Source organism: Hypomesus nipponensis, chromosome 28, assembly GCF_054491055.1.
Source record: "Hypomesus nipponensis isolate SF chromosome 28, ASM5449105v1, whole genome shotgun sequence".
In the NCBI taxonomy this organism is placed as follows: domain Eukaryota; kingdom Metazoa; phylum Chordata; class Actinopteri; order Osmeriformes; family Osmeridae; genus Hypomesus; species Hypomesus nipponensis.
Window position 1 is genome coordinate 7,742,359 of NC_140388.1, and position 24,748 is coordinate 7,767,106.

Here is a 24,748-nt window from a genome sequence, read left to right on the forward strand (position 1 = left end):
CGTTCCAACTGTTTTTAGTAACACTGTTCTAACACAGTTCTAAGAGCGTTCTAAGATCGATTGTTTTGCATTTCAATATATTTTCTATCTTTAGATTTTAGAGCTGCAGGAAATACATCTCAAGAAAGACAATACAATTCCATAAGTCCGCAGGTTTGACAGTTTTTTTGGATGAGCAGTGAGCCACTGGTTAGCTTATCAGTATGGCCCGTCAGCCTTCACCGTGACTGCACTTACCAGTAGATGAATAAAAGATGGCCCCTGCTTACTGTTTCCCATCTCTCTCTCCCTCTCTCCCCCTCTCTCCATATCTCTGTCTGTCTCTCTATCTCGCCCTCTCCCTCCTTGCTCCAATAACTCTCCTTCATGTGGAATAATGGCCGAGGTGAGCTCTGTATCACTCTGTGGCCTGTCCCTTCATCGATTGCATCAGTGGCTACGGTGTAGCTATAGGGGCCGCTGGCGGAGCAATGCAGGGCATCCTGGGAACAGCAAGCACAAAACGTTTTCCATTCTGCTCCGATCTCTGCCTCGGAGGAAGTTGGATTAAAATGTTCTCCATGGGTACGACTGTGGCTGTTATAGTCTGTTGAAACATCACACCTTGATGCTTTAGGGACGGTGAACATCTCCAAACCAAACCATGAACTCTCTAACTCACGTGTGCGTGTGTTTTCTATGCGTGTGTGTGCTTTTTAACGTGTTGAAATCTGTTTCTGAGTTTTTGGGAACCGGAGAAGTTGACACTGCAAAGCAAAATGCACCTTCAGTACCCTCACACAAACGACACACATCCGTGCATCCCAACACACACAACTACCCACAATGCTGCATTTCCCCAGAGAAATCTATGAGGCGACAATGTGTTCAGTTGGCTGCTCATAGAATCCTTGGATTGTACCCCATCTGAAAGCTGCGACATGGCTGTGGATCTCACGGTGGCGGTGCCATGGTCCTGACAGGGCGCACACAGGACACTGCGCTCGCTGTCACCAAGAAGCCTGGCTCTCTCCTTGTTCCTCATGAAACATTCATGGTCTTTGTCTTTCACAACATTTGCATTTCAAGAATTTAACTGTACCTGACAGCCTCCAGATTTGTGTGCGTGGGTGTCTATGTTTCCCCGTTTCTGTGCCCATTTCCAGAGTCCAGACCCTACTTTTGTAGTCTGATTGACCCCAATCTCCTTCCCCCTATCGGCCTAGTCCTCCCAGTTCAGCCGTGTGATGAGGCCTGACCTGGTCCCAGCTTAGCCCACACCTCTCGAACTCGCCTATTTATCTTGACGTTTCTGTCTTTTCATGACACAACTCTCCTTCAGAGACTGTTTTTGGCATCAGGACAGTAAGGCTGGCATGTGACATCAGAGGGTCAGTAAAATGTGGATAGCTGAAAGGCATTGTGTGGACGACAGGCCTATTTGTGCATCCCTTTTGGATAACAGTGCCTGCTAAATGACTCAAATGTGAACGTAAAATTGCCGCGATGTAACCCGGTGACGAAGATCAGGGAAACGTGGTCATTGTCGGGCGTTGATGTCAATCATCAAGAAAAAAAAGAAAAAAAAACTCCTCATCGGCCACGTCAAAGTCCCTAAACGTCGACGCGAAGGGGGCTGAGACCCAGGTCACGGTGCAGCCCGTCACGATGAGAAGGCCTTCTCACGTCGACGAGGCCGGAGCGTGGATACTGGAACGTGGCGAGGGCTCGGAAGGTCCAGGTGCTCTTAAGCCTCCGGATCCTTTTATAGCCCTGCAGCTTCTCCTCTCCTGAGATCCTTTCCCACGCGCTCTGGTGGCTCCGGGTCGGGGATTCTTTGAAAAAGCCTTCTGTAAGAGAGGGGTCACGGCAGCAGAGTTGAGGAGTAAACCACAAGATAGAGCCCCGTTCATCCATTATTCAGCTCCTGCTGGTTCCTAGTTGTGTGTCTGGGAGTGGAGTTGAGGTTTTTGTAATCAGCTGGGAGAGGGGAAGATTGACTTCACTCCTGCAGTTACTCTGCGACAGACGGTCTCATGGACTGTGCATTAAGGGACATACTGGATAAGCGCCTAGCCGTGGTGCATTATTCCTATAAAACATACATGCTATTGCTATTTCTGCTTGAACACATATACGTTACATTTAGCTACTTCAGTTCAACACCGCTGAGCGTAATAAATGAACTACCGCACCAATGGGATGGTAGCATCTTGTAATGTATGTAGTCTTCCAGGGGTTCTGGAGTTGCGTTCAGATAGAGCATGCTAATGTGTGTTTACTGTCATGTATTGGTGTTGTAAACCACGGTGAGTGCTCCTGAAGATACAGTTTGGAGAAATCACATCACGGTAGAAGCTCCATTACGGGCAGCAAAACAAAGAGCCCTTGAGAACTCTTCCTTCAATCCTCGATACTTTAAGCTCTCTCTTCCTCACTTCCTCCCATCCTCACCCCCTCTTCTCTTCACCTCCTCCTTCCCTCACCTCCTCCCCCCTCCGCCCCTCTCCTCCTCCGCCGCCCCCCCCTTCACTCCGTCTCTCCCCCCTCTTCTTCCCCCCCGACCCCCCACCCACCCCACAAGACAGGCAGACGACAGATTCTTCCTTTGTTTTGTCTAGGGTGCAGGCTGTTTTTGCAGCGTTCCAGATCCGAGGGACTTTTGACTGAATCCAGACTTTGACCCCTCATACCCAGACCCAACGATGACGCATGGAGGCGGGGGGTATGTGGTAGCCTCCCATGCATGCTGACATCACAGACAGTAACATGAAGCTAACTCTATATATTTTATAAACATTGGGGTTTGGGGTTTGGGGGTGGCTGAGAGGCATGTTAGAGGGCAGACAGTACAGCTAATGCACTGGATCCCTCTGACAAAACATTTCCTCAGCCGAAACACTTTCTGTGGAATTAAACTAAACCATATAATACCAAGGCCTTCACACTGAAGTCGCTGTCTGGCCAGAAGTCTGACCTTTAATGCGCTACCTGTGTCTTCCTGGGCTTAATGAAAAGATAACAACAGTCTTTGAGAGTATCCAACAGGTTAGAGAAACGTCTTAAGTAGCGGCTAAAGAGTGTTTAACGGCGGTGAATTCACCGCCGTTAAACACGTGGTACCCATCTGCAGCACCGAAGCGTAGTCACAATATTCAATACCGAAAAAAGGTATCAAATCAAATCTGGATTGGCCAGACCAAAAACAGGTTGAGTCAGACAAGTCAGTGCTCTCCAAACCTGGAGGCCCTTCTGGATGATGATTATCCTGGCTTCTGTCTGGTTAGACGTGTGACGGGCTCTGGGGGCAAATCCCCAACTGTCCCCTTGTGTTCCAGCTTGGCTGTAATACGGTTTCAGTTCACTGAGAGGCAGCTGTCCCACGGCGAGTTCATCAACTGGTGGACATTAAATGAGAAGCTAAAGACCCCAAGTGAGAGGAGTCATGTGGTCTTTCTGACATGACATGACCAGACGTGACTGTGATGAACTGCCAGGGAACATGATCATTGTGTTCAATAAAAACAACTCCACGCTCTGTCAGATGAGAAACATCCCAACACTGTCCTTTTTAAATGTATTCCCGATATCGGAATTCAATTCCAACATTCGATCGACATTTCCCAACAAGAGTTGCATTTAGTAACGTGTTTGTCGCCCCTGCACGACCAGGGACCCTTTCTAAATGTGTACGTTCTGGTAGATTCTCTCTCAATCTAAGGCCCAGCCAAGCCTGCCAGGACATGGATAGTCCTCTGACGGACCTTTTATAGCCCCCCTGGTGTCCATCTCCTACTCCCACACACACACACACACACACAAACGCGCTTTGACAAACACACACAGACACTGCACCACCGCAAATCAATACCCACTGCCAGAGGCTTGTGCCGTGTTTAATCAAGCAATATCGAGCTCCTGTTTTTCTACAGCTATCTCTTATGATGGATTATGCATAAATGGTTATTACTATAATTATGGGACTGAGTTTCCAGTTCCAGACTGGAGACATGCAGCTATCCAGGCTGTGGTGTTCTGCTTGCTGATGCATTTGCACTGGACAACAACTTCTGACTGTTAAAGTCTCTGGAAAGTCAGATAAAAACATACATTCAAAACATGCATTTTGCTCATTTGGTTGTCATCCAAAATTGCTTTGTTTTTTTCCCCTATAGTTTTTCCTCGGATGTGAACCGACTGTACAAAATGTTTAAACATGCACACGTACAATAAAGTAACAATGACAACAGCGTGAATCGCTTGGAAACCCTCGAAACCAGGTCTGTCTGAAGGTCTGTATGTTTGGGTTTGTAGAGACACCTCCGCTTTGGGCAAGGGGGATTTGTCCTGGTTAAAGATACAGTGAGCACAACAGCAGCCGATGGATATCACTGAGCACATGTGCCATTAAGGATTCAGACGCTGGTTCATGTCTTTGTGTCTCTCCTCTCCGCTGTGCTCTGTTAAGCCTGTGAGGCTGAGTTCTGAGTTGGCATGGTCTCACAAGTACAGGGGCGGTCATTTTCATAGACAGCAGAAGACCCCAACAGGAGGCAAACTTTTGCAATGAGCTATCGTTTTTCGTTAGAAATTCGGAATGGTATGTGACTGATGCTAGGACTCTTTCAGTGCATCCCAACGCCCATAGTACCATACTATTTACTATGGTAGGTACTACGTCCACACATACTATATAGTATGGAAAGATGGGTGATGAGACGCACCATTTGCCATGATGAACTGTTGAAGCCATGGAAACCATCAACCCAGAAAGAGAGTTGGAGAAAGAATGAACCGGAAAAGGAGGGACGCTGACTTGGAAAGGAGAAGGCAAGAGAGATGAGGGGCAGACATGCAGGTGAAGTGCAGTGGGTGTAGCACAGTGCTGAAGCTCAGTGGTTACAGCACTTAACTGCAGACAAGCGTAGCTTCACCCCCCCCCCCCCCCCCTCTCTTGCATTATTACAGTATTATTCTGAAAGGAGGTGGACTTAAAAGGGAGTCGAGCCTTCTTTTGGTTAGATTTGTTTTCCTGTTCAATGAACACATCATATTCAAAGTTGGATATGACAGTTGCAAACATCCGCAATTCCCAAACTCATGACTGCTGACATGATCCTGACCACGTCGGGATGCAACTCCCTCACCACAAACCACACGGTGTGCAACAGGAGCTGTGAACACGACACGACCGTAGAAGAACCGGGCTGAAACAGCCGTGTTGTTGCCCAGCCAGGAGGCTCCCGTCTTTCACTTCCCCAACCCGTCGATCGTCCAGCCGGGTCACTGGGGGGGAATTGAACGAGGGATAGTGAAAGCAGGATGGAGCGCACACCAGGACAGGGGGAAAGGAGGGAGAGAGAACCCAACCTTTCTCTCCATCTCCACTTATAAATATTACAAGACAATGTCTCCACCACACAGTGGAATCTCAGCCTCCTTCCGTGCATGAATGATTCATGCAATAAAATCTCTTTCTTTCTTGCTTCCTTCGAACTGTCTTTTCTTGGCGGCGCTCAAAGTGGCCGCAGTGTGGAGGGAGGCTTCAGTGCCAAGCGACGGGGTGGAGTGCTTGAAAGGAGGGAGCAGTGTGAAGGGGTGTAGAGTGTGTGTGTGTGCGTGTGTGTGTGTGTGTGAGAGAGAGAGAGAGAGAGAGAGAGAGAGAGTGAGAGAGAGAGTGTGCGTGTGTGTTTGTGTGTGACAGAAAGAGAGAGTGTGTGTTGGGTAGTGGAAGGGTGATGGTAGGTAGGGAGCAGAGGAAAACTGACAGAGGTAACATTTTGAGAGCCTGATGGTGTGCATACATGATGTAAAAGAATGAAAGAAATGGCGTAAACAGATTAGTGTTGAGACTGCTATAATGCTGATATAATGAGTTGAAAGGCCTATCATACATTGTTATAGTCCTCATTTTATTTTACCATACCATAAAAGTTGGTCAATGTCAAATGTCAATTTAGTTTCTTTGTTATCAAGAACAGTACATAATATTAAATTAAACTGATACAGAATTTCACCGGTATAGGCCTAACTGCTAACCATGACAAAAGCTCCATACTCATTCGATCATAAAAGTCAGCTGTGTCCTTAAGCGGTCAAGGTTGAAACAACACGCGGCAGTTTTGACGCATGACTACATTTCTTCAGGTCAGCTCTGTGAATTGTTGCGCGCGTGGAGGTCCACTGTCCCTTTTAGTTGAATTACAGTGCCAAGTAGTTCGGTGGGTGAAACAATAAAAACGATATAAGGTAAAAGTTTTATAACATTTTGGGAGAACGGTTAATTTTGTATTTTGGTTTTTTTTAAACACCGCAGCCAAGCTTGAGATAAGGAAGGGGGAAGGGAAATGTTGTCCGACGTTTTGGATTTGATTGTTTGATAATATAATCTATTAATTAATTTAACAACTGTTGCAAGCAAGGGAATTGCACGGGAAGGAGGACCAATCCTGGGAGATGTAGTGTGAATGAACACCTTGGCCGTCTACCAACTCATCGCGGTGGTCGTCCTTGGTCATTTGATTACACAGCTGTTGTTTTTACTTTTTTCGAAATGCTGCGGGATCTAAGATCATCGTGGAGAATCTAGGTGGAATTTTGACTCACATTCATGTGTTTATTTCTCGAATTTCTATTGTCAACGTTTAAAAAAACGATTGGTTTTGTTGAAAGATGAATACAGTGTTTATCACTAGGTTTCCCATCAGATGAGTTTGGTTACCTTTCTCCCAGTTAAACTGTCTTCATCAACACCCTCAGGCGCGGCTGGCTTTGAGCATCACGTGTCTGTTTCTTTCGGATGCCCAGAACCGGGGCTGTGCGAACCGGAGGTGCCGGAGAGGCGACATGGGACGATTCAAATACTGAAAGAGGTAAAATGATATTTTGCTAACAGTTTAGAAAACGTTGAGCTTATGTATGTCCTTTCCTTTCGTGTACAATCAATGAGCTTAAATATTTTTTATTATTATTATCTCAGCGTAAAAGTGACTCAGTTGATTGTCATGTCATCTTGGTCAGAATTTTGAATCAATGAGCGAAGGCCAGATCCGTTGTATAAAGTCAACTGCATATGAAAGTTTGCATGTATTCATACGTGAAACCCTTTATTGACAATACATTGTCAAGTTCTCTTTGTCGCGTAGCTGTCCATGGTGCTGGAATAAACTGAAATTGCCATTCTAAAATCTGGGGGTCGTTTGCTGCAGAATCAGAATTAGAAAAAACTTTATTGGCAAAATACTTCGTGTTGGTTTATAGATACATTGACCTGGGCCTTTCATACTATACAAAATCAAAAGGCTACAGTCTTTTGCAGTTTGCTGCAAGTGTGTTAAACTCTGCCATAAACAGCTGAGCAAACTTAATTTGAAACGGCTGTGATCAATGAAAACAAGGTAAATGAATGGGCACATATTGTATATTTTGTGTTTGTGTGCCTGAATGTGTATAAGTGTGTATTTGTGTGTGTGTGTGTATGGAGAAGAGGAGGGGGCGGGGGCTATAATACATCTTTACCGTTTGTGACAATAACCTCAGATTTGCTTGGAAATAGCCTAGGCATCAAAAATAAATCAGTGCCTTACCAATTACCGAACAATTTGTAACTTAAAACATTTTAAACCGTAGTGTTTTTATTTTTTTTTTGGGGGGGGGGGGGGGTAGCTGTGGTCTGTGCTAGATGGTGAGTTGATGCAGACAAGCCATGTGCGGGTGTTAATGACCAGCCTCCCTGAGGAAACCAACGTCCTGGCAAAGTCGTCATGGGAACAGAATGCAATTTGTTGTGATGAGCAGGACCCTTGGGGTGGTTATGAGTAAGGAGGGTTTGAGAGACGGCAGGCGACACCTATAGCATGGGATAAGGGTGAAGGACGGTGTGGAAGATGGCTACCATTTAACATTTGGTCACGAAAACCGTTTAGTTGGCCATTTTGTTATCTGAATCAGAATTGGTTTTTACTGCCATGTAGGTTAACACAAACACAGAATTTACTGTGGCAGGAATACAGTGAACATCTACAGATCTTAATTTAAAAAAAGAAAAAGTTATTGGACATATGTACTATCCCTATCAAAGAGGTTTAGATTGAGGAGATTCCTCTGAAGAAAATAATGGCACCAGTCTAAATCATGTCTTAAACTCAAGTTATATTGTCGACAGCTCTCCTCTTGCCCAGCTCAGTGAGAAAAGACATCTGAAGATAAAAAATGGTTGCCGAGGTCTAGAATCCATAAAAAATAGCTTCTGCTCCAAAGCCGCCACTGAGTGCTCTATTGAAATTCACAGAGAAGCTCTCTGACAAAGTGTTGGGGCTATTTTGGGTTTGGTCGGCATGCATTACTACCTGACGGCCACACGGCATGGCAGGCTCTTGGATGCACTCCTGCATCATCACAGGAGGAAAACAAATGGAACTCAAATGTTGGCGAGGCTAGGGCTGTACGGCTATCTGTTTGCTGTGGTCTCAATTTACGTTGTGTTCTGAATCTCCCATTGACAGTGTGTAACCGTGCAAGAGGAAGCCCCGCAGATACATGGTGCACACGTATTTTTTACGCTAGATGTAAAATCTCAAGTCATATTCTTACACAGAAGATGTAGCCATTGATATACCTGTGTTAAAGGCTGTGGGCAGGTACATATTGTGTATGGCTGACGTACATGTATGTGATGAAGTGATGGTTTTGTGGTGGCTTGACTTCCTACTAATGGCCGTCAGCTCTCTTGTATGTGCAGACTGTTGATGGAGAGGCCTTCGAATGTCAGCCGGGACCGTGGTTACCGCAGGCGGACTTCTGGCGGCAGTCATCTTACTGACGATTGTAGCAGTACTGTGCTACTGTCGGTTACAGGTAGGCCAGCCATCGACGCGGTTTCCACCGTCGCAGTAATAAGACATCTAGGGTGAGAGATGACTGCTGTGTGACTGCCGGTCAAAAAGTCACAGGTTTCAAATCTTTCCCCTTTGATGTTCATACAAGTGAACGCATGATTCTTTTACTAGTATTATTTACAGGGGCGGTGCACCCTCTTATGCTTGTGCTTCCTCTGTCAGTATTATTGCTGTAAGAGGGAGGAGGAGGCGAAGGAGGAGGAGGAGGAACCCGAGCACGCCACCGTGTCCTCCTACGGGCGTTGTCCGACTCCCGAGCGCCTGGCGGAGCCCGACATGACGTCCATATTCCCCACGGAGGTTGACGTCAACGGGCCGGCCGTCTACACCCCGCCCCTGACCCGTAAGCCCCCCCGGTCCCACTCCTTCTGCCCCTCCTGCACACGCTACTCCCTGCCCTTCTACCTCCAGCACCCGGAGAGGCTCCGCAACGGGGGCGGCCGGATCAGCTACAGGACTGTGCAGCAGCAGGAGCTGGACCTCCCTATGGACCTGGCCAGCCTCCACCACAAGCTCAACCTCATCCGCTCCTACACCATGCGGGAGGTGGTCACCCACAGCGTCAGCACGGACGTGTAGCGCAGCCGGCGCCCCTCGCTGGCCCGGTGGACCAAACCGACGTGAGGGTTTTCAAACACATACAGGAATTGCTGTGTCTAGGTATATTACGGGGGGTGAGGGGGGGGGGGGGGGGGGCTGTATATATTTTCCACTCCACCAGTCAGATGGATTCGCTCACTTGCTCACACAGTGTGGAGAGTTTTGGTCTCACATGGGGAAATGTTGTGCTGTTGTACCATTCACTGCTCCCGCATACACCTTTTTATCTCTCACAATGTCTTTGTAGCACTTTACATGTTAATGTGGATTTTTGCTCATTTGTCTGTCATGACCAGTGCTTCTTTTTGCCATGAATACTACAAGGGCATTCACTTCCTGTTATTTCAGATGAAGGCAAGGACATCTTGTCTGTTTGATTGAGCACATAAGCTGTGGCCTGTGGTTTAATGTATCCTTTTAGGAAAATCATTATAAAAGGGCTTATTTTTGGCATAAAACATGAAGGGGATCGAAGTGAATGTTACGGTAGAATTTTGAGGAAACATCTGCTCAGAAAAATACATTTCTGCACCTAATAATTTGTTATGTGGTCTCGATCAGAATTGTAATTCAAAGAATTACACAATTATTTTGAATTTGTATTTCATTCATAAGCTGCTAAATACGTCAAATACTGTTTTAGTCATTCTTAACAGAAATGTGTGGGAAATTAAATAATATTTCCTGTTACTGTTACACTTTGTGTGAGAGGAACCATGAAAAAGCAAATTACCTAACTTCAAGACTCCAATTTCTGTATTGTTATAGTGTCATGTAGTGAATTAAGTGGAATTTATTTATCTGAATTTAAATTCCCACATACTATACGCTAACTAGGTCAGACACATTGATTCAAAATACAATTTTTATGCTTCATCATGTTTGTTTTAATGGTGTCTATTTGTCTGGTATTTTAATGGTGATAATGAGAGGAAACATGCTTCAGAAGCCAGCAGATGGCATCATCACATCCTGTTCCAGTTGTCAGCTGTCATGAAAGCCATTCAAATGGCTGGTCCAAATGTGGAAACAAGCCTTTCGAATTGTTTAATTACAGTGTTACCCAACAATAAAACTGATTTAAAAGTCTATGCAATTATGCCTATGTTGTTTCTCATGTCTGCCAGGAAAATTTCAGGCTAAGATTTTCAGAAATTAGGCACATGTAACTTTTTTTCTCCATAAGGTTGATGGAGTTTTAGATGAAACGGTGATGGTTTGAAATGCTAAGGAACACTTCAACAAACTGAGAGTTTGTTTACATTTTATTCAAACTTTAATGGAAATACCAGTTAATTAATACATTGATGTTTTCACTTATCAACAGTACAAAATATCAATATTTGTTTTGTACAAAGAGGTACACGGTTACACAAATGCAATACACAAGCTATATATATATATATATATATATATATATATATATATATATATAGCTAATGAGACATATGTTATGAATACATCTCCACTACTTCAAGTGTCAGGAATCTTATAATCACAAATGGAATCACTTTGAACCCAGTCTTTGAACCCAGTCTTGTTGTTATACACAAACCACACATTAATAACTGAATTCATATAATATGCAAAATGCATTTTGAAAAAGGTGTTTTGATTAATAAATAATTTATATCTGGAAAGGAAATGCCCAGCAATAAAAAAAAGGTCCAATGGTCTTTATGACAATAGCCTATGCAGAATAGTATTTCGGTGAGTTTGTGATTATGACTATATCTTTCCTATTGCAAAAAATATTTGCATTTAAAAACGAAATTAAATAATATTTATAATCAACTATCATCTTAAATACAGTTTAGACATGCAGTATAATCATTTTGAAAAATAATTTAATTGATCTTTTTACAACAGTGTGGAAAATGTTGTTCATGTTTGCTGTGAGGGAAGATCTCTGAGATATCATGCTGTCACCACTTCTCCACAGCTTGGCTCTCAACCCACTTTGGTATAAAACAATACAGTACAGAAAGTTTTCAGTTGCTTTGGCTAAAGAGATTAATCTCTTCATAAAAACAGACTGGTGGTGCTCATCTCATTTCATCCAGTCCCTGGTCAGTCCCAGGTCAGGTATGGACATGAGACTCCATCTGGGGAGGGACTTGCTGGACTGGGAGAATGTTCCGTGGGGTTTCTGGGTTGGATGTGGCTAGGGTTCGAGGGTGGAGAAGGAGAGGGAGAGACAGGAGGTTGAACTGGGAGGTAATAGAGCATATGTGTGGGCTCTGGGACTGAGGCTGGGGCTGTGGGGCTGGGGCTGTGGGGCTGGGGCTGTGGGGCTGGGGCTGTGGGGCTGTAGGGCTGTGGGGCTGGGGCTGTGGGGCTGTGGGGCTGGGGCTGTGGGGCTGTGGGGCTGGGGCTGTGGGGCTGTGGGGCTGTGGGGCTGTGGGGCTGTGGGGAAGTGGGGCTGTGGGGCTGTGGGGCTGTGGGGCTGTGGGGCTGGGGCTTCTGGAGAGAGGGCTCCCCAGGCAGGACTAGGAGGAGCGCTGGGCCCTGCAGGAGTAACAGCAGGCCTTGCTGTAGTACCAGTGGCTACACAGGTTCACCTTCAGGGCCAGGGAGCAGTTTGTGGTGGGACGGTCCTGACAGCTCTCATCTGAACAGGAAGCCAACCAATCACAGTTTGACAACCAATCAAAACGCAAAATGGACTGAGACGCATTTAGGATATGAAACAGGATGTGTAAAGTTTCCAAAGGTTCAGGGCCCGAGGCAGGGCCTGGGCCAGCTCACCTGGGGGCTCAGTGGGACAAGGCTGCAGGGCGCAGGTTTGTTTGGCCACCGGCTTGGTGAGGGGATCGCACCCTCGGACAATCTCCCGGCCCTCGTAGCACTTCACGTCCCTCATCCTGACGCCCACCCCGCAGGTTTTGGTGCACTGCGAAACATGACAAAGCAGCTGCAGCGCTCAGGGTTGCGCTCGTACGCCGTCGGAGGTATTTAGACTCAAGCACACAACCATGGTCCAAATATATACGTGAAACATTACATTGACTTTATTTGGTTGTCGTGTCCAACCCACATTCTCCAGATGCCATGTGGTATCGCAACAATTGTCTGTGTGATTCAGACGAGGCATGTAGCGGGGTGAGGAAGGGAGCATGTCTGCCGGAGATGCAAGCCTTACCTCAGACCACGGTGTGGTGTACCACTTGAAACACGGCCTCTCGAAACAGGTGTTCTCCTCCTCGGGTCTTTCACTGGCACCGCACTCCTCCTCGTCGAAGGTCTTGAACTTTCCGCCGGAGATGCCGGCACACAGCACGATCCTCTGCTTCACCCCGCGGCCGCATGTGGTGTTGCACTGTGGGAGATACCACAGCCGTCTGAATGAACCCTCTGACCTTCTGAGAAACTGTGCTACCGCTGTCAACAACTGGAATTTAGTTCCAGTTCATGGATAGGATTAAACATACAGTTGAGACTGGAGTACAGTGGAGTAGAGGAGATCAGAGAAAAGAATACAATAGAATGTAATTGATCCTTGAGGGAAAACTGTAACTGTGTTACAGAAGCAAAAATGCCACCATCCAGACATCCCTCCGCCCTCTCTCCCCCCCACCCTCCTCCTTCCCAGGGAGCCGTCCTGTCCCTCACCCTCTCCCAGTCCTGGTTGAGCCAGTAGGGGGCACAGTCCTTGTCCCCACAGGGGTGGATGGCGAGGGGCTTGTTCTCCAGGGAGCACTGGGACTCAGGGACCACCCGGCCCTCTGGGGTCTTACAGTACACGTGGCGAACCATCTTCCCCTGGCCGCACGACCCCGAGCACTGCAACACAGAGGTGAAAGGTCAGAAGAATTGAATGTCCAATCTGAAAACCCTCACAAAAGAAAGTTCCATTAATTTAGACAAAGGTTTCCTAAAATATAAATGTATATATGATGTTGCTGATAAACTCCTACATGCATAATATTTGTCTGGCAGGGAAGGCAGTGGAGCTATTATATACGTTGGTAGTCCCATTATTTAAAGTACAATTTTTCATGATGTATGTATATTTATGTTGTTTCTTACAGGTCCCCACTCAGACACGGTCCACTGGCGTTCACATGGCGGGCCCGTGCAGTTTTTGGCATTGGGGGGGCGGGTCATGGGGTCACATGGCTTTGTGTCATCTGAACACCTGACCTCCCGCGCGACCACACCCCTGAGGCCACACTTAGCCGGACACTGAGCAGGACACAAAGGAGAACTCCGTTACTTCCTCCAAAACACACACACACACAAACACATATTCACTCGCACCCACTCACAGACACACATACTCACACGTGCAAACACCGTCTCACAACCACACACACACACACATTGACACACACAAAAAAAGCAGAGCTTCCACCCACCTCCGCCCACTCTGTCACCTCCCACTGTGGTCCGCAGGTGGGGCTCTTGCAGGGCCTGCGCTCCGGGGGGCGCTCCAGTTCAGCCAGCGTGCAGAGGTCACTGTACACAGAGCTGTCCAGGCCAGGGGAGAGCATCTTCCAGCAGCGCACCAGCCTGAACTGGAAACCCTCGCCACAGGTCCGGGAGCACTCACTCCAGCTGCTGGCCTCCCACCTGGTGACAGTGTGGATGACTGTCAGCTACAGTGTCATGGAAATACCACTACGCACGGTAATATACATGGACATATATTGGCGGTTGTAGAAATACTGCTATGCATGGTAACACGGACACACAATAATACTGTCTGTAATGGGGATGCTCATTTGGAGTTGAAATACCATTTGTCATTGGTTGATTAAAATGTGAGGTGAAACATTATTTAGAATTCTCTCAGAGTAATCAATAGCCAATGTAATAGCGAATGCGCCGCTCCTCTTTTCTTTGGTCCTCTGACTAAGACGGGGTCGTTTGATTTGATGTGTTCCAGCGGCAGGGCTCAGCTGGCCATGGGTGGAGCACAACATACCTGGGCTGGCATTCCCTCCCGATGCAGAAGTCGTGGACAGGTTCAGGTCTGGTCAGGGCATCACAGTACATGTCGTCTACCTCCACACCATCGTAGCGTACGCACATAGCCAGGGACTTAGAAACCCCTGCACGAGAGAAAGAGGGTGGGCCAATCAGGGAGAGACTTACACAGACAGCAGTAGTGCCAGACATGGTCCCAAACACAGAGATACAATACAGCATGTACGCGTGTGTGTACATGTATATGTGTGTGCGTCTGTGTTTGTATATGTTTTTGCTTCACCTGTGTGTGTGTGTGTGTGTGTGCATCGGAGTGTGTGTGCATCGGAGTGTGTGTGTCTGTGTATGCCTGTGTGTGTGTGTGTGTCTGCGTGCGCGTGTCACCTATAGAACAGGTCATGCTGCAAGGCTCTTGTGCAGACAGTTTCCAGCGGTACATGTCTGCCGCGCTCAGCTTGAAGTTCTTCTGCAGGAACTTCTGATTCCCCCTGTCAAACAGAACATGACGCGACATTCAGTCTGACCCCAGTGACCCCGAACGCTGGAAACTCCTGCGTCACATCTCCGGCTGAATCAACGTCTGAATCAGAACAGACACTGTTGTGTTTTTCATGAATTCACATAAAAGTCACTTGTGCATTCTTGTCATAACACTGGCCTTTCTTACTGCCTGGAACGTTTATTTGAGACTCACTTTGAGTTATACTTTACCGGCATTTCTCTGCAGAACTGTGACTAATTCCTGAACATTTCTCCCCAGAGGTGAATGTACAGTCTGACAGGATTTTCCCTGTCATATTTTTTCACTTTCGCCACAAATACTCTGAATTATTTGTTTCTAAGTGAAGTTTTTTTTTCTCCTCTCTCTTCTCTTCTCTTCTCTTCTCTTCTCTTCTCTTCTCTTCTCTTCTCTTCTCTTCTCTTCTCTTCTCTTCTCTCTCTCTCTCTCTCTCTCTCTCTCTCTCTCTCTCTCTCTCTCTCTCTCTCTCTCTCTCTCTCTCTCTCTCTCTCTCTCTCTCTCTCTCTCTCTCTCTCTCTCTCTCTCTCTCTCTCTCTCTCCACTCTCTCTCTCTCCCTCTCTCTCTCTCTCTCTCCCTCTCTCTCTCTCTTCTCCACTCTCTGTTTTCCTTTCTCAGGCTGCACAGGCAGAAGGCTGGGCGTGTCATGTGATGTGTTTTATGGGGGCTCTGGCTGAAAAACTAGCCAAGTGCTGTTTGGACACAGCGCAGGGAAGCCAACATGAATTATAAATATGATGGAATGCAATCCCGGCCAGGTCTGGTCTTTGGCTGTCTGCTCCTGAGCCGGTTAGCTCTTAGGATGTCTCAGGGAGAAACAGGAGGAGGAGGAGGGGGACAGGCTGGCCGGCCGGCGGGCCTGGAGCACATTCCATTCCCCCAACAGGAGCAGAGGGAGCTGGGCCAGGGGCACCCCCTCCCGTCTGTCTCTCCGTCCCAGACGATCCAGCGCTCCCGACATGCCACCTGGTCGCAGCTTTGAAACCCCTCTCTTGTACTTGGCCCTGTGGCGGGGAGACCCTGTCCCCTGGTGCTCAGACCAGATGCGAGGCTTGGCCGTTTGGATTGGTTGTGCGTGCGATGGAGAGTGAAGGTGCCAGGATCAGACGTTGGGCCAAAGACATCGGTCCTTATTCTACGTTGACTCACTTTTAGAGTGCGTGTGTTAGGCTCAATTAGCACTTCCTGTGTTATTTTAAGGAGTGTCATTTCTCGCGATGGACAGTGAAGACGAAACGTATGGGAGAGAAACAGGGGGGAATGGCCGAGGCTGGATTTAAACCCGGGCCTTTGCAGTCAGGCCTCAGCCCATGTATGTAGATGCTACACACGCTCAACCTTTGAGACACCAGGGAGCCCCCCCCCCCCCCCCCCCCCCCCCCCCCCTTGGTCGTGCTTTTCAATGCCACACGGTTTCTCTCTTCAGCGGCTCAGAGCTCAGATTTCCTTACCTGGTTCGGTTGGTGCGATTCCCACTCCTCAGGACCGTTAGAACCGTCCTGTTCTGGAAGAAAAAGTCCCCGGTGTCGTTGCGCCGGCGGCCCAGACTGAACTCCCTCACGGTCCCGTTGAAGGGGAAGCGTCGCCCGCTCTCCAGGTTGACGTACTCCATGTCTAGAGGACCCACCTCGGACAAAAACACCCCCTCGCCGTCCGTCAGGAGCTGATTGGTGGAAATGTTGATGAGCAGCTCGTCCGGACCAATGCGCTCGTCCGGACCGATGCGCTCGCCCAGCAGGACCCTCCAGATGAGGTTCTGAGAGTCTGGCACTTCCTCCTGGAGGGCGGAAGATCCTGTTTGGCTGCTGTTGGCTTCTGGAGGGGTGTTAAGACAGAGAGGAAAAGCTCTTTTTGATGAACACATCTAGCTTTGGTTTTAGAAGAAGACTATGACAGTATGATGTATATCTTCATCGCTATCAAGTGGCCCCAGACCAATTCTCAGATTTACAGGATTGTAGTGTCGCAGGTCACAGAGGAGGCCATGGTGCAAAATGTTCAATGCTAATTGTGTGTGCTGTGTGTGTCCGTGTGTCTGGTGGTTGGGGGAAGGGGGGGCGGGAAATGGCCTCCTACTAATTATAAAAACTCCAGGAAGTTTGTACAAGTAGGAACTAGAAAATAAAAGTAGACACTGGATTCACAAGCAGGTATTCCTCCATCTCGGCCCTCACCCAGGCCTCCTGTGCTGGTCTCATACCTCCTTCACCCTTCTCCATCCTGCACCACCAGGCAGGCTGAGCGCTCAGGTTGGGGGCCATTAACCCTCGTGTTACGGATGCAGATGTTTTTAAAGAGGTGGAAACATGCCCCTGATCCCTGCATTTTTCATCTCCTCTCCTTGCCGCTCGTCTTTGTGTATTCGACCATGAATAATACAGGACCCGCAAGGACCAGAATGGAGGTCGTTCTTTAAACCTCACCTCCCCCCACCACCACCATCATCCCTCTTCCCCCTTCAACATTTTTATCTCATCTGATATTTGACCAGCGAACCATGATCTCCCTCTGCCTTCCACTATGCTCGAACTCATCTTACTTACAAATATGGCATCAGATCTGATGAATGTTTCACGTGCACAGTGAAGAGTGGGCGGGCACAGCTCAGTGGTTCAAGCACTTAACAACAAATCATCCAGATACATCATTATTGAAGAGAGAATGGAAAGAAATCCAAACCACCAACTACCACACTGAAGGTTAGGTTGACTGGGGTCAGTGCCAGGGTTATGGGGTCACCTCTACCTGTGTACTGAGGCGGGGTTGGTCCATCTTGATGACAGTCGATGGCGGCGGCCTCCACATACACCTCGTTGGTTTCCTGTCCCTTCGGCCCCTCGTCCTCGCCAGCGCTGGGGCCCCCCTGCTTCAGCACCTGGGTCTTGTCATCCACACTCCCGTTGGGGGCCACCACCACGGCCCCCACCTCCACCGAGGCCCCCGCTGCTGTGGCGCCGTCCTGGCCCGTGTAAAGGGGGGGCGGGGGGACGGGCGACAGCGACTCCCGGAGAATGGTGTACTCGTAGGTGATGTAGGGGATGCGGCCATTCTGGTTCCACACCTTAGAGGGGGGGGGGGGGGGGCATACATGATGGAGATGGTCAAAGGAAGGAATGGGGGACTTGAGCCAGAAGCCCTGTGCCAGAAGGAAGACCCAGGCCCAGGCCCACACCCAGGCTGCAGTACCAGAATATTGACAGGCTGGTCAATGGGGCCCTTGGCCACAATGTATTCAATCCCAGTCTCATATACATCCATGGGCCGGCGGTACTTGAAGATGGTCCCCGCTGCATGGAAGTTCTGGGGGGTGTCCACCTTGTAGGCCCCGTTGAAGAAGAAGTTCCCTGCCTGGTCAGTCACAGCTGAGGATAGAGGGCAGGTCAAAGGTCAAAGGTCACTCTATTTACGTTAAAGACATAGAAGGAGGACCAGCAACTCCACAAGTACGTCGTTTTGGGCCTTTTTTACACTTTCACAACTACAGTACATTACATTTGTGATGCCACGTAGATGCTCCAGGGCTCATGCTCATGTGATGAAATATGTCATTTAAAGTCTGTTCAAGAGTTGAATAGAAGAACCAAAAGAAACTAATCTGAGGGTACATTTACATGACATACAGAGGAAGTATTTGACTTTACTCTACATTATTGCAAATCCTTTTAACCCTTTTGGTTTTATGTTTATTACGTAAACTGGTGCTCTGATGAAGTGACAATGATGAAACGCAACACACGTAGCATTACGCAACACGTAGCATTAGCTTCATGGACAGGGAAACAGGAAGTACCCACCCAAAACATCAGCTGACTTTTTCCTCTCGATGATCTGGATGTCCCAGGAGCCCTCAGGGATCTGGGTGATAAAGGAGTAACCTTGAAGACGGGAGACAGGAAACAGGAAACGTTATAACGTTCCGGATCACGGCTCACAACAAAACACCAGATTCTGTTCTCCGTTCGTTTACGTGTTTAATGGATGAGTGGGATGTCTGTCGCAGTGTGGTCTGGCGTTCCATCACATGCAGTAATTTATTCTCTTCTTATGGCAAGTTTGCAACAGTGTCACACTCGTACCCAAAGTGGTGGCCCCACGGCGGAAGCTTCCGGTGACCCTGCTGCAGCTGCTCCCGTCGCCCTGACAAATTCCACACTTATCCAGGGTGTTGGGCGAGAACAGTACTCCATCGCATCCAATTGGCTGTCGAACAACACAAAGTGCTCAGCAGGTAAACCCCAAGTTCCTCATTCTTCCTCTGACCAAAAAGGCTACAGCCAGACATTGAAGCAAGGCGTGAATCTGAATCAGATGGGGGGGGGGGGTTTCTTCATGTGACATCGAGGGAGGCACACCCCTCGCCTTGTGGCAGGAGCTGCGAGTCCAACCCGCTCACCTCACACCTTCCGTCCACACACACCCCTCGGTAGTCGCTGTACTTGCAGGAAGTGCCGTCGCGCGCCGGCACCATGAGCTGGCGCTGCCCGTCGGCTGTGGTGCAGTGGAGGTCGCAGGGGTTACTGGAGATGTGAACGTAGTCATCTGCGGACGCACACAGAGGTCAGGGGTCAAAGGTCGCGGCAGTTATCGTCCAACGGGGCCACGGTAGGGGAACAACAGGGAGTTTTTTTTAATGAGTTTTACCTGGGTACAGGGGTTTCCAGTGGTAGTTCCTGCCATTGTAGAGCTGTGAGTTAAAGGACCAGCACTGCTCCTCTCTGAAGCTCCTCCCAGATGAAGGGCAGTCCTGAGGAGGGGAGGGGAGGGGAGGGGAGGGGAGGGGAGGGGAGGGGAGGGGAGGGGAGGGGAGGGGAGGGGAGGGGAGGGGAGGGGAGGGGAGGGGAGGGGAGGGGAGGGGAGGGGAGGGGAGGGGAGGGGAGGGGAGGGGAGGGGAGGGGAGGCCTTGGTTACATAGGTCTCTAGCAGGATTTTGTAACCGTGTAAAACTGAAACATTTCCCATTTGACACTCATCTGTAGATGTGTGTGCCTGGGCCTATTTTTATAAGATGGAAAGCAAGCGTGAGAAAGGGAGAGAGAGAAATGAAGAGGGGAGACAGAGGGAGATATGAAAGTAAGAAAGAAAAAGAGAGAGAGAGAGACCTTACCTTGGTGTTACAGAGGATGTATTTCCGTGCAATACCTGTGCAGGTCACATTGTCCCTACCAGTGGCTGCTTTCTTTCTTTGGATAAAATACATTCAATTAGCAAAAACCACAGCTCAAAATACGATAACGTCTAAATCACAGTGTCAACAACACACCATCAAAACTACATCAACAGACACCATTACATGTGTCGTGATTGGTTGAGATCGATACACCGTTGTGATTGGTCTAACCAACCTTGTGAGCAGATGCCCTTTTGGTCAGGGGTCTTACCTCTGTTTGAGACAGTGCCTCTCCTGGGACATGACCCCCCCTCCGCAGGTGCGCGTGCAGGCGGTCCATTTGGCCCACTCCCCCCACCAATAGGTGTTCCCCTCCTGGTCATCCTCCAGGCTGTTCGAGGCCACACCCTCTTCCTGGACAGACACACACACGCACACATGCACACATTCGTGTGTGCGTCATTGAGTGACAGAAGCAACGGAGATGAAACAGTTAAAAAGAGAAGGAAGTTGGAAGGAGGAAGAGATAGAAAGAGAGAAGGGAGGGAGATGATAAGACAGAACAGTGCCATGGAAAACAGTAGAGATAGAGAGAGATAGAGAGAGAGAGAGAGAGAGAGAGAGAGAGAGAGAGAGAGAGAGAGAGATAGAGAGAGATAGAGAGAGAGAGAGAGAGAGAGAGAGAGAGATAGAGAGAGAGAGAGAGAGAGAGAGAGAGAGAGAGAGAGAGAGAGAGAGAGAGAGAGAGAGAGAGAGAGAGAGAGAGAGAGAGAGAGAGAGAGAGAGAGAGAGAGAGAGAGAGAGAGAGAGAGAGATAGAGAGAGAAAGAAGAAGGAGAGAGACCGGTCAGAGAGACCACCAGCAGCTCCATGTCGTACCTGCCCCCTGGCAGACAGGTTTCCTACGGACAGAACCAGAGTCAGGAATCCCAGCAGCACCAGACTGACCTCACCGCACTGCTCCCACGTCCAGAACCTCATCCTGTTCTGGAAGAAACACACTAACTTCATCCCCTGTGCATGTACTGTCCCCTACCCCACCTGTGTCATACAACGCATACAGTTTGTTGTGTATATCCTACTCCACATACTTGCTTACCATTATATGCTTATGCCTCAGAAATCGGACTGAAATAGCAAGGGGGGAAAAAAAACGAGCTAATGCTAGCATTGTCTGCGGTCAACCTGCTTCTTGCATTGGTTTCAGATTCAACGCCTCTGGATATTTCGGAGCCCTGGCAGTCACTGTGGTCTTGGCTGCCGTCCTCAGACTGAGAAGTGTCACAGACAGGCTGTTGAGTGAGCACAGGTGTTGGAGGCAGGATTTGGACCGGGAATGGACCATGTAAAAGTTAAACAAGCCTCTATGTACGAGTGACTAAGGTACATTTCCTATGGGCTTCCACACAGGTGTGTCTTTGTGTGACTCGCAGTCGGTGCGAATGCTCCCGGTCGCCCGCGGAATCTTGCTGCGCAGCGAGTGAGCGTACGCACGCACGCACGCACGCCCGTGTCAAAACGCAAACACACGCAATGACAGAGAACTTTCACATATTCGGACACACAGGTGTGTGTCTGTACTTGTGTACACACTTGGACAGAACTCGGACAGACACGCTAGGATAGACGCCCCTGAACCCAGCGTGTCTCCCATCCTCTTCTCCTTTCATCAGTCCAGTCAGTCCGGTCAGGTAGGCTGCTTAAAGCAAGCAAACAGATCGTCCTGTCTTGTTTAGAGCAGTCTGGCTAATTCTGGCACTAAACATTGGTGACAGGTGTCTTAAAACTACCCGCAGGAACACCTGGCCTTCATTATCCTCCCAGACACAGCTGGAGCACGTCCAGTTGCCAAAGACACACACACACACACACACGCTCAGACATTTAGTCCTCTCTCTCATTCTCTCTCTCTCTCTCTCTCTCTGTCACACACGCACAATGTCTCTCTTTCTCTCTCAGACACCCACAAACACACGCGCGAACACACTCGATCTCTCTCACGCAGCCTCTCTCCCTCCAACAGAACCACGCAGTCTGTCGCCTGTGCTGGCGAGACAGGCCTTCCTCTCCTTCGTTTTCCTAGCCCTGCTTCCCATGACCGTGGAGGGGAGTAAACACACTCCCAACCCACCCTCAGGCCCCACCCCGTCCCCACCTGCTGCCCCCCGGGTGCACCCCCCCCCCCCACCACCACCACCACCATCACCTCCACGCAGGGAAGAGGGAGTGTTTTTCTTTTGCTGGCAGCACAGCAGACAGACAGCAGGCTGTCCCTCTGGGAGCCCTTTTCTGGGGGGAGAGAGAGAGAAGCTGGGGCACTGGGGAGGGGAGGCTTGGGGAAGGCGGGGGGAGGGGGGGGGTCTCTGTCTGGAAGCCAGGGAGGGTAGAATCATCCTTTCTCGAGAGCTGTTTAACCAGACTGGAGCTCTTTCCTCCCTCCCTCTTCCCTCCTTCCTCTCCTCTCAGCAGCCCTCTCACGTTCTCTTCGTGTGAAGTGGAAAATGGATGGGGGCTCTCGTGCTCCCCGGCGCTCCTGGCTCCTCTGGATAGTGTATACAAAGAGGAGGAGCGCAGACAGAGAGAGAGAGAGAGAGAGAGAGAGAGAGAGAGAGAGAGAGAGAGAGAGGGAGAGAGCGAGAGAGAGAGAGAGAGAGAGAGAGAGAGAGAGAGAGAGAGAGAGAGAGAGAGAGAGAGAGCAAGAGAGAGAGCAAGAGAGAGAGAGAGCCTGGTCGAAGCGAAAAAGACGTGAAGCTTCACAGACCGGTGGAGCACATGTGTTTTGTACTCTAGTTTACCTCCGCTCTGGTTCACTTCTCTGAGGAATCCCACGTGTATCACTTCAGACAGTCATTAACCCTTGTGCTGCCTTCGAGTCATTGTGACCCACCGTCGTGGTGGAAAAGGTGAAGGCAGCACAAGAGACTCCATGCATCCACGCATCATTCTGGATTCTCCCACAATATCATAACTCCGTATTCATAACTGATCCCATGCAGTCAACCACCTGAACCAGCTGTGAACAAACTATAACATCCCTCAATTGAAGTACAATGTCCAACCCTTTCAGGAAAAAGTTTTGGGAGTTTTTCAACTATTTATGAGATGTAAGGGCCAGGGATTTTTTCTGATCATGTACCCCAGCCAGCCAGGAGAATCTCTAGACCCTTGTTCCATATGCAACAGGTGGCTCGGCGTGCTGAATTCAACCTGCCAAGCAGTGTAGTTAATACTTTTTTCAAGACACCCATTTACAAAACGTTTTTTTTTTTAAAGCAGACACATTTATTTCAGACATCTGTTAATCTGTCTGCATGCATAGAAACGCATAGCATGCCTTTCTGTTCTCTTCAGTTTGGTGTTTGTTTTTCGGCAACATGACATGATGTCAACCTTTTTTTCCTTTCAATTTAACAACGTGCCCTGTGTTGAGCTCCAAAACACTTTTTAGGAGCCTCAGCTATGACATCGGTGTTAGGGGAAGCAGGAACTTCACCTCATTAGAGCGTTCCCTAGCGGCACAGAGATATGAAGCTGTGCGGCCAGACTGTGACTCAGTTGGCACGCCGACTCACACTAAATAAACAGCTTTGGGAGCAATTGTATTGGTCGGGCACATTGGTTCCCCTCTGTTTCTCACAAAACATGGCTCACTGGCACACACACACACACACTGGCACACAGAAGCACATGCAGACATACACATGCGCACACGCCGACATAAACACACACAAACACACACACACGTAGGCGGGATAGTTTAAATATTTACCCACTCACCTCGGTCCAGGGCTGTCAGAGTGCTGTGATGCTGTCGGGTCAGTGTGGGAGGGTGGTGTCGTGCGGTGAGGTGCTGCTACTGCCGTGAAGATGTGTGCAGTGCAGCGCGAAGAGAGAGAGAGAGGGAGGTAAGGTGTGCTGCCCAGCATCCCTCTTTCCCCTCTCTCCTCCCTCCCTCCAGACCCTCCACTCTCCTCCCCTCCACTCCTCTCCTTTCCTCCCTCTCCTCTCCTCCCCTCCCTTCCTAACCTCACCTAACCCATTCCCTTCCCCTCCCTCTTCTCTCCTCCTCTCCTCTCCTTTCCTCCCTCTCCTCTCCTCTCCTCTCCTCCCTTCCTAACCTCACCTAACCCAATCCCTTCCCCTCCCTCTGCTCTCCTCCTCTCCTCCGTCCCCTCCCCCACAGCAGCAGTGGCAGCAGCAGGAAGAGAGTGGCAGCAGGGGGAAGGAACACCCAGAAAAACAAGAGTCTCTCTGCCCACTGCCAAGCAGAGCTGGGTCTGCTTCTACTGTGGTGGCTATATGGTGCTGGTGGTTGTGGTGACTGGTGGTGGTATTCCTGATGGTGGTGATGATGGTGCTGCTGGTGGTGGTGGTGACTGGTGGTGGTATTCCTGATGGTGGTGATGATGGTGCTGCTGGTGGTGGTGGTGACTGGTGGTGGTATTCCTGATGGTGGTGATGATGGTGCTGCTGGTGGTGGTGACTGGTGGTGGTATTCCTGATGGTGGTGATGATGGTGGTGCTGGTGGTTGTGGTGACTGGTGGTGGTATTCCTGATGGTGGTGATGATGGTGCTGCTGGTGGTGGTGGTGACTGGTGGTGGTATTCCTGATGGTGGTGATGATGGTGGTGCTGGTGGTGGTGGTGACTGGTGGTGGTATTCCTGATGGTGGTGATGATGGTGGTGCTGGTGATTGTTGGTGCTGGTGGTGAAGGAGG

General features: G+C 49.0%; 2 protein-coding genes across 2 annotated transcripts; one reads left to right on the plus strand and one right to left on the minus strand.

The window, feature by feature from the left end:
- Positions 1 to 8,742: 8,742 nt before the first annotated feature.
- Positions 8,743 to 9,455, plus strand: fam163b (family with sequence similarity 163 member B). Its single transcript, XM_084695102.1, has 2 exons — positions 8,743 to 8,835; positions 9,039 to 9,455. Exons 1-2 carry the CDS (start codon positions 8,743 to 8,745, stop codon positions 9,453 to 9,455), a joined length of 510 nt encoding a protein of 169 aa, XP_084551228.1.
- A 2,503-nt stretch (positions 9,456 to 11,958) lies between these two features.
- Positions 11,959 to 21,010, minus strand: LOC146219814 (ADAMTS-like protein 2). The gene is made up of 18 exons (XM_084694968.1): positions 20,909 to 21,010; positions 20,302 to 20,444; positions 20,028 to 20,103; positions 19,565 to 19,667; positions 19,317 to 19,462; positions 19,000 to 19,123; positions 18,718 to 18,798; positions 18,110 to 18,285; positions 17,669 to 17,984; positions 16,375 to 16,738; positions 14,790 to 14,893; positions 14,404 to 14,530; positions 13,835 to 14,048; positions 13,506 to 13,661; positions 13,089 to 13,259; positions 12,619 to 12,795; positions 12,225 to 12,369; positions 11,959 to 12,087 (listed from the first exon to the last, which is right to left on the minus strand). The coding sequence occupies exons 1-18, from the start codon at positions 21,008 to 21,010 to the stop codon at positions 11,966 to 11,968; spliced, it is 2,847 nt and encodes a 948-aa protein (XP_084551094.1). The 3' UTR covers positions 11,959 to 11,965.
- Between the last annotated feature and the right edge of the window lie 3,738 nt (positions 21,011 to 24,748).

Bases quoted from the DNA above. Each gene is read 5' to 3' on its own strand.
- fam163b (XM_084695102.1), top strand. From the start codon at position 8,743: ATGTCAGCCGGGACCGTGGTTACCGCAGGCGGACTTCTGGCGGCAGTC. The intron at 8,836-9,038 runs GTAGGCCAGCCA...TTCCTCTGTCAG, and splicing joins TGTGCTACTGTCGGTTACAG to TATTATTGCTGTAAGAGGGA.
- LOC146219814 (XM_084694968.1), bottom strand. From the start codon at position 21,010: ATGAGGTTCTGGACGTGGGAGCAGTGCGGTGAGGTCAGTCTGGTGCTG. The intron at 20,445-20,908 runs GTACGACATGGA...GTGTCTGTCCAG, and splicing joins ACCTGTCTGCCAGGGGGCAG to GAAGAGGGTGTGGCCTCGAA. The intron at 13,260-13,505 runs GTAAGAAACAAC...TCTGTGTTGCAG, and splicing joins CCGTGTCTGAGTGGGGACCT to TGCTCGGGGTCGTGCGGCCA.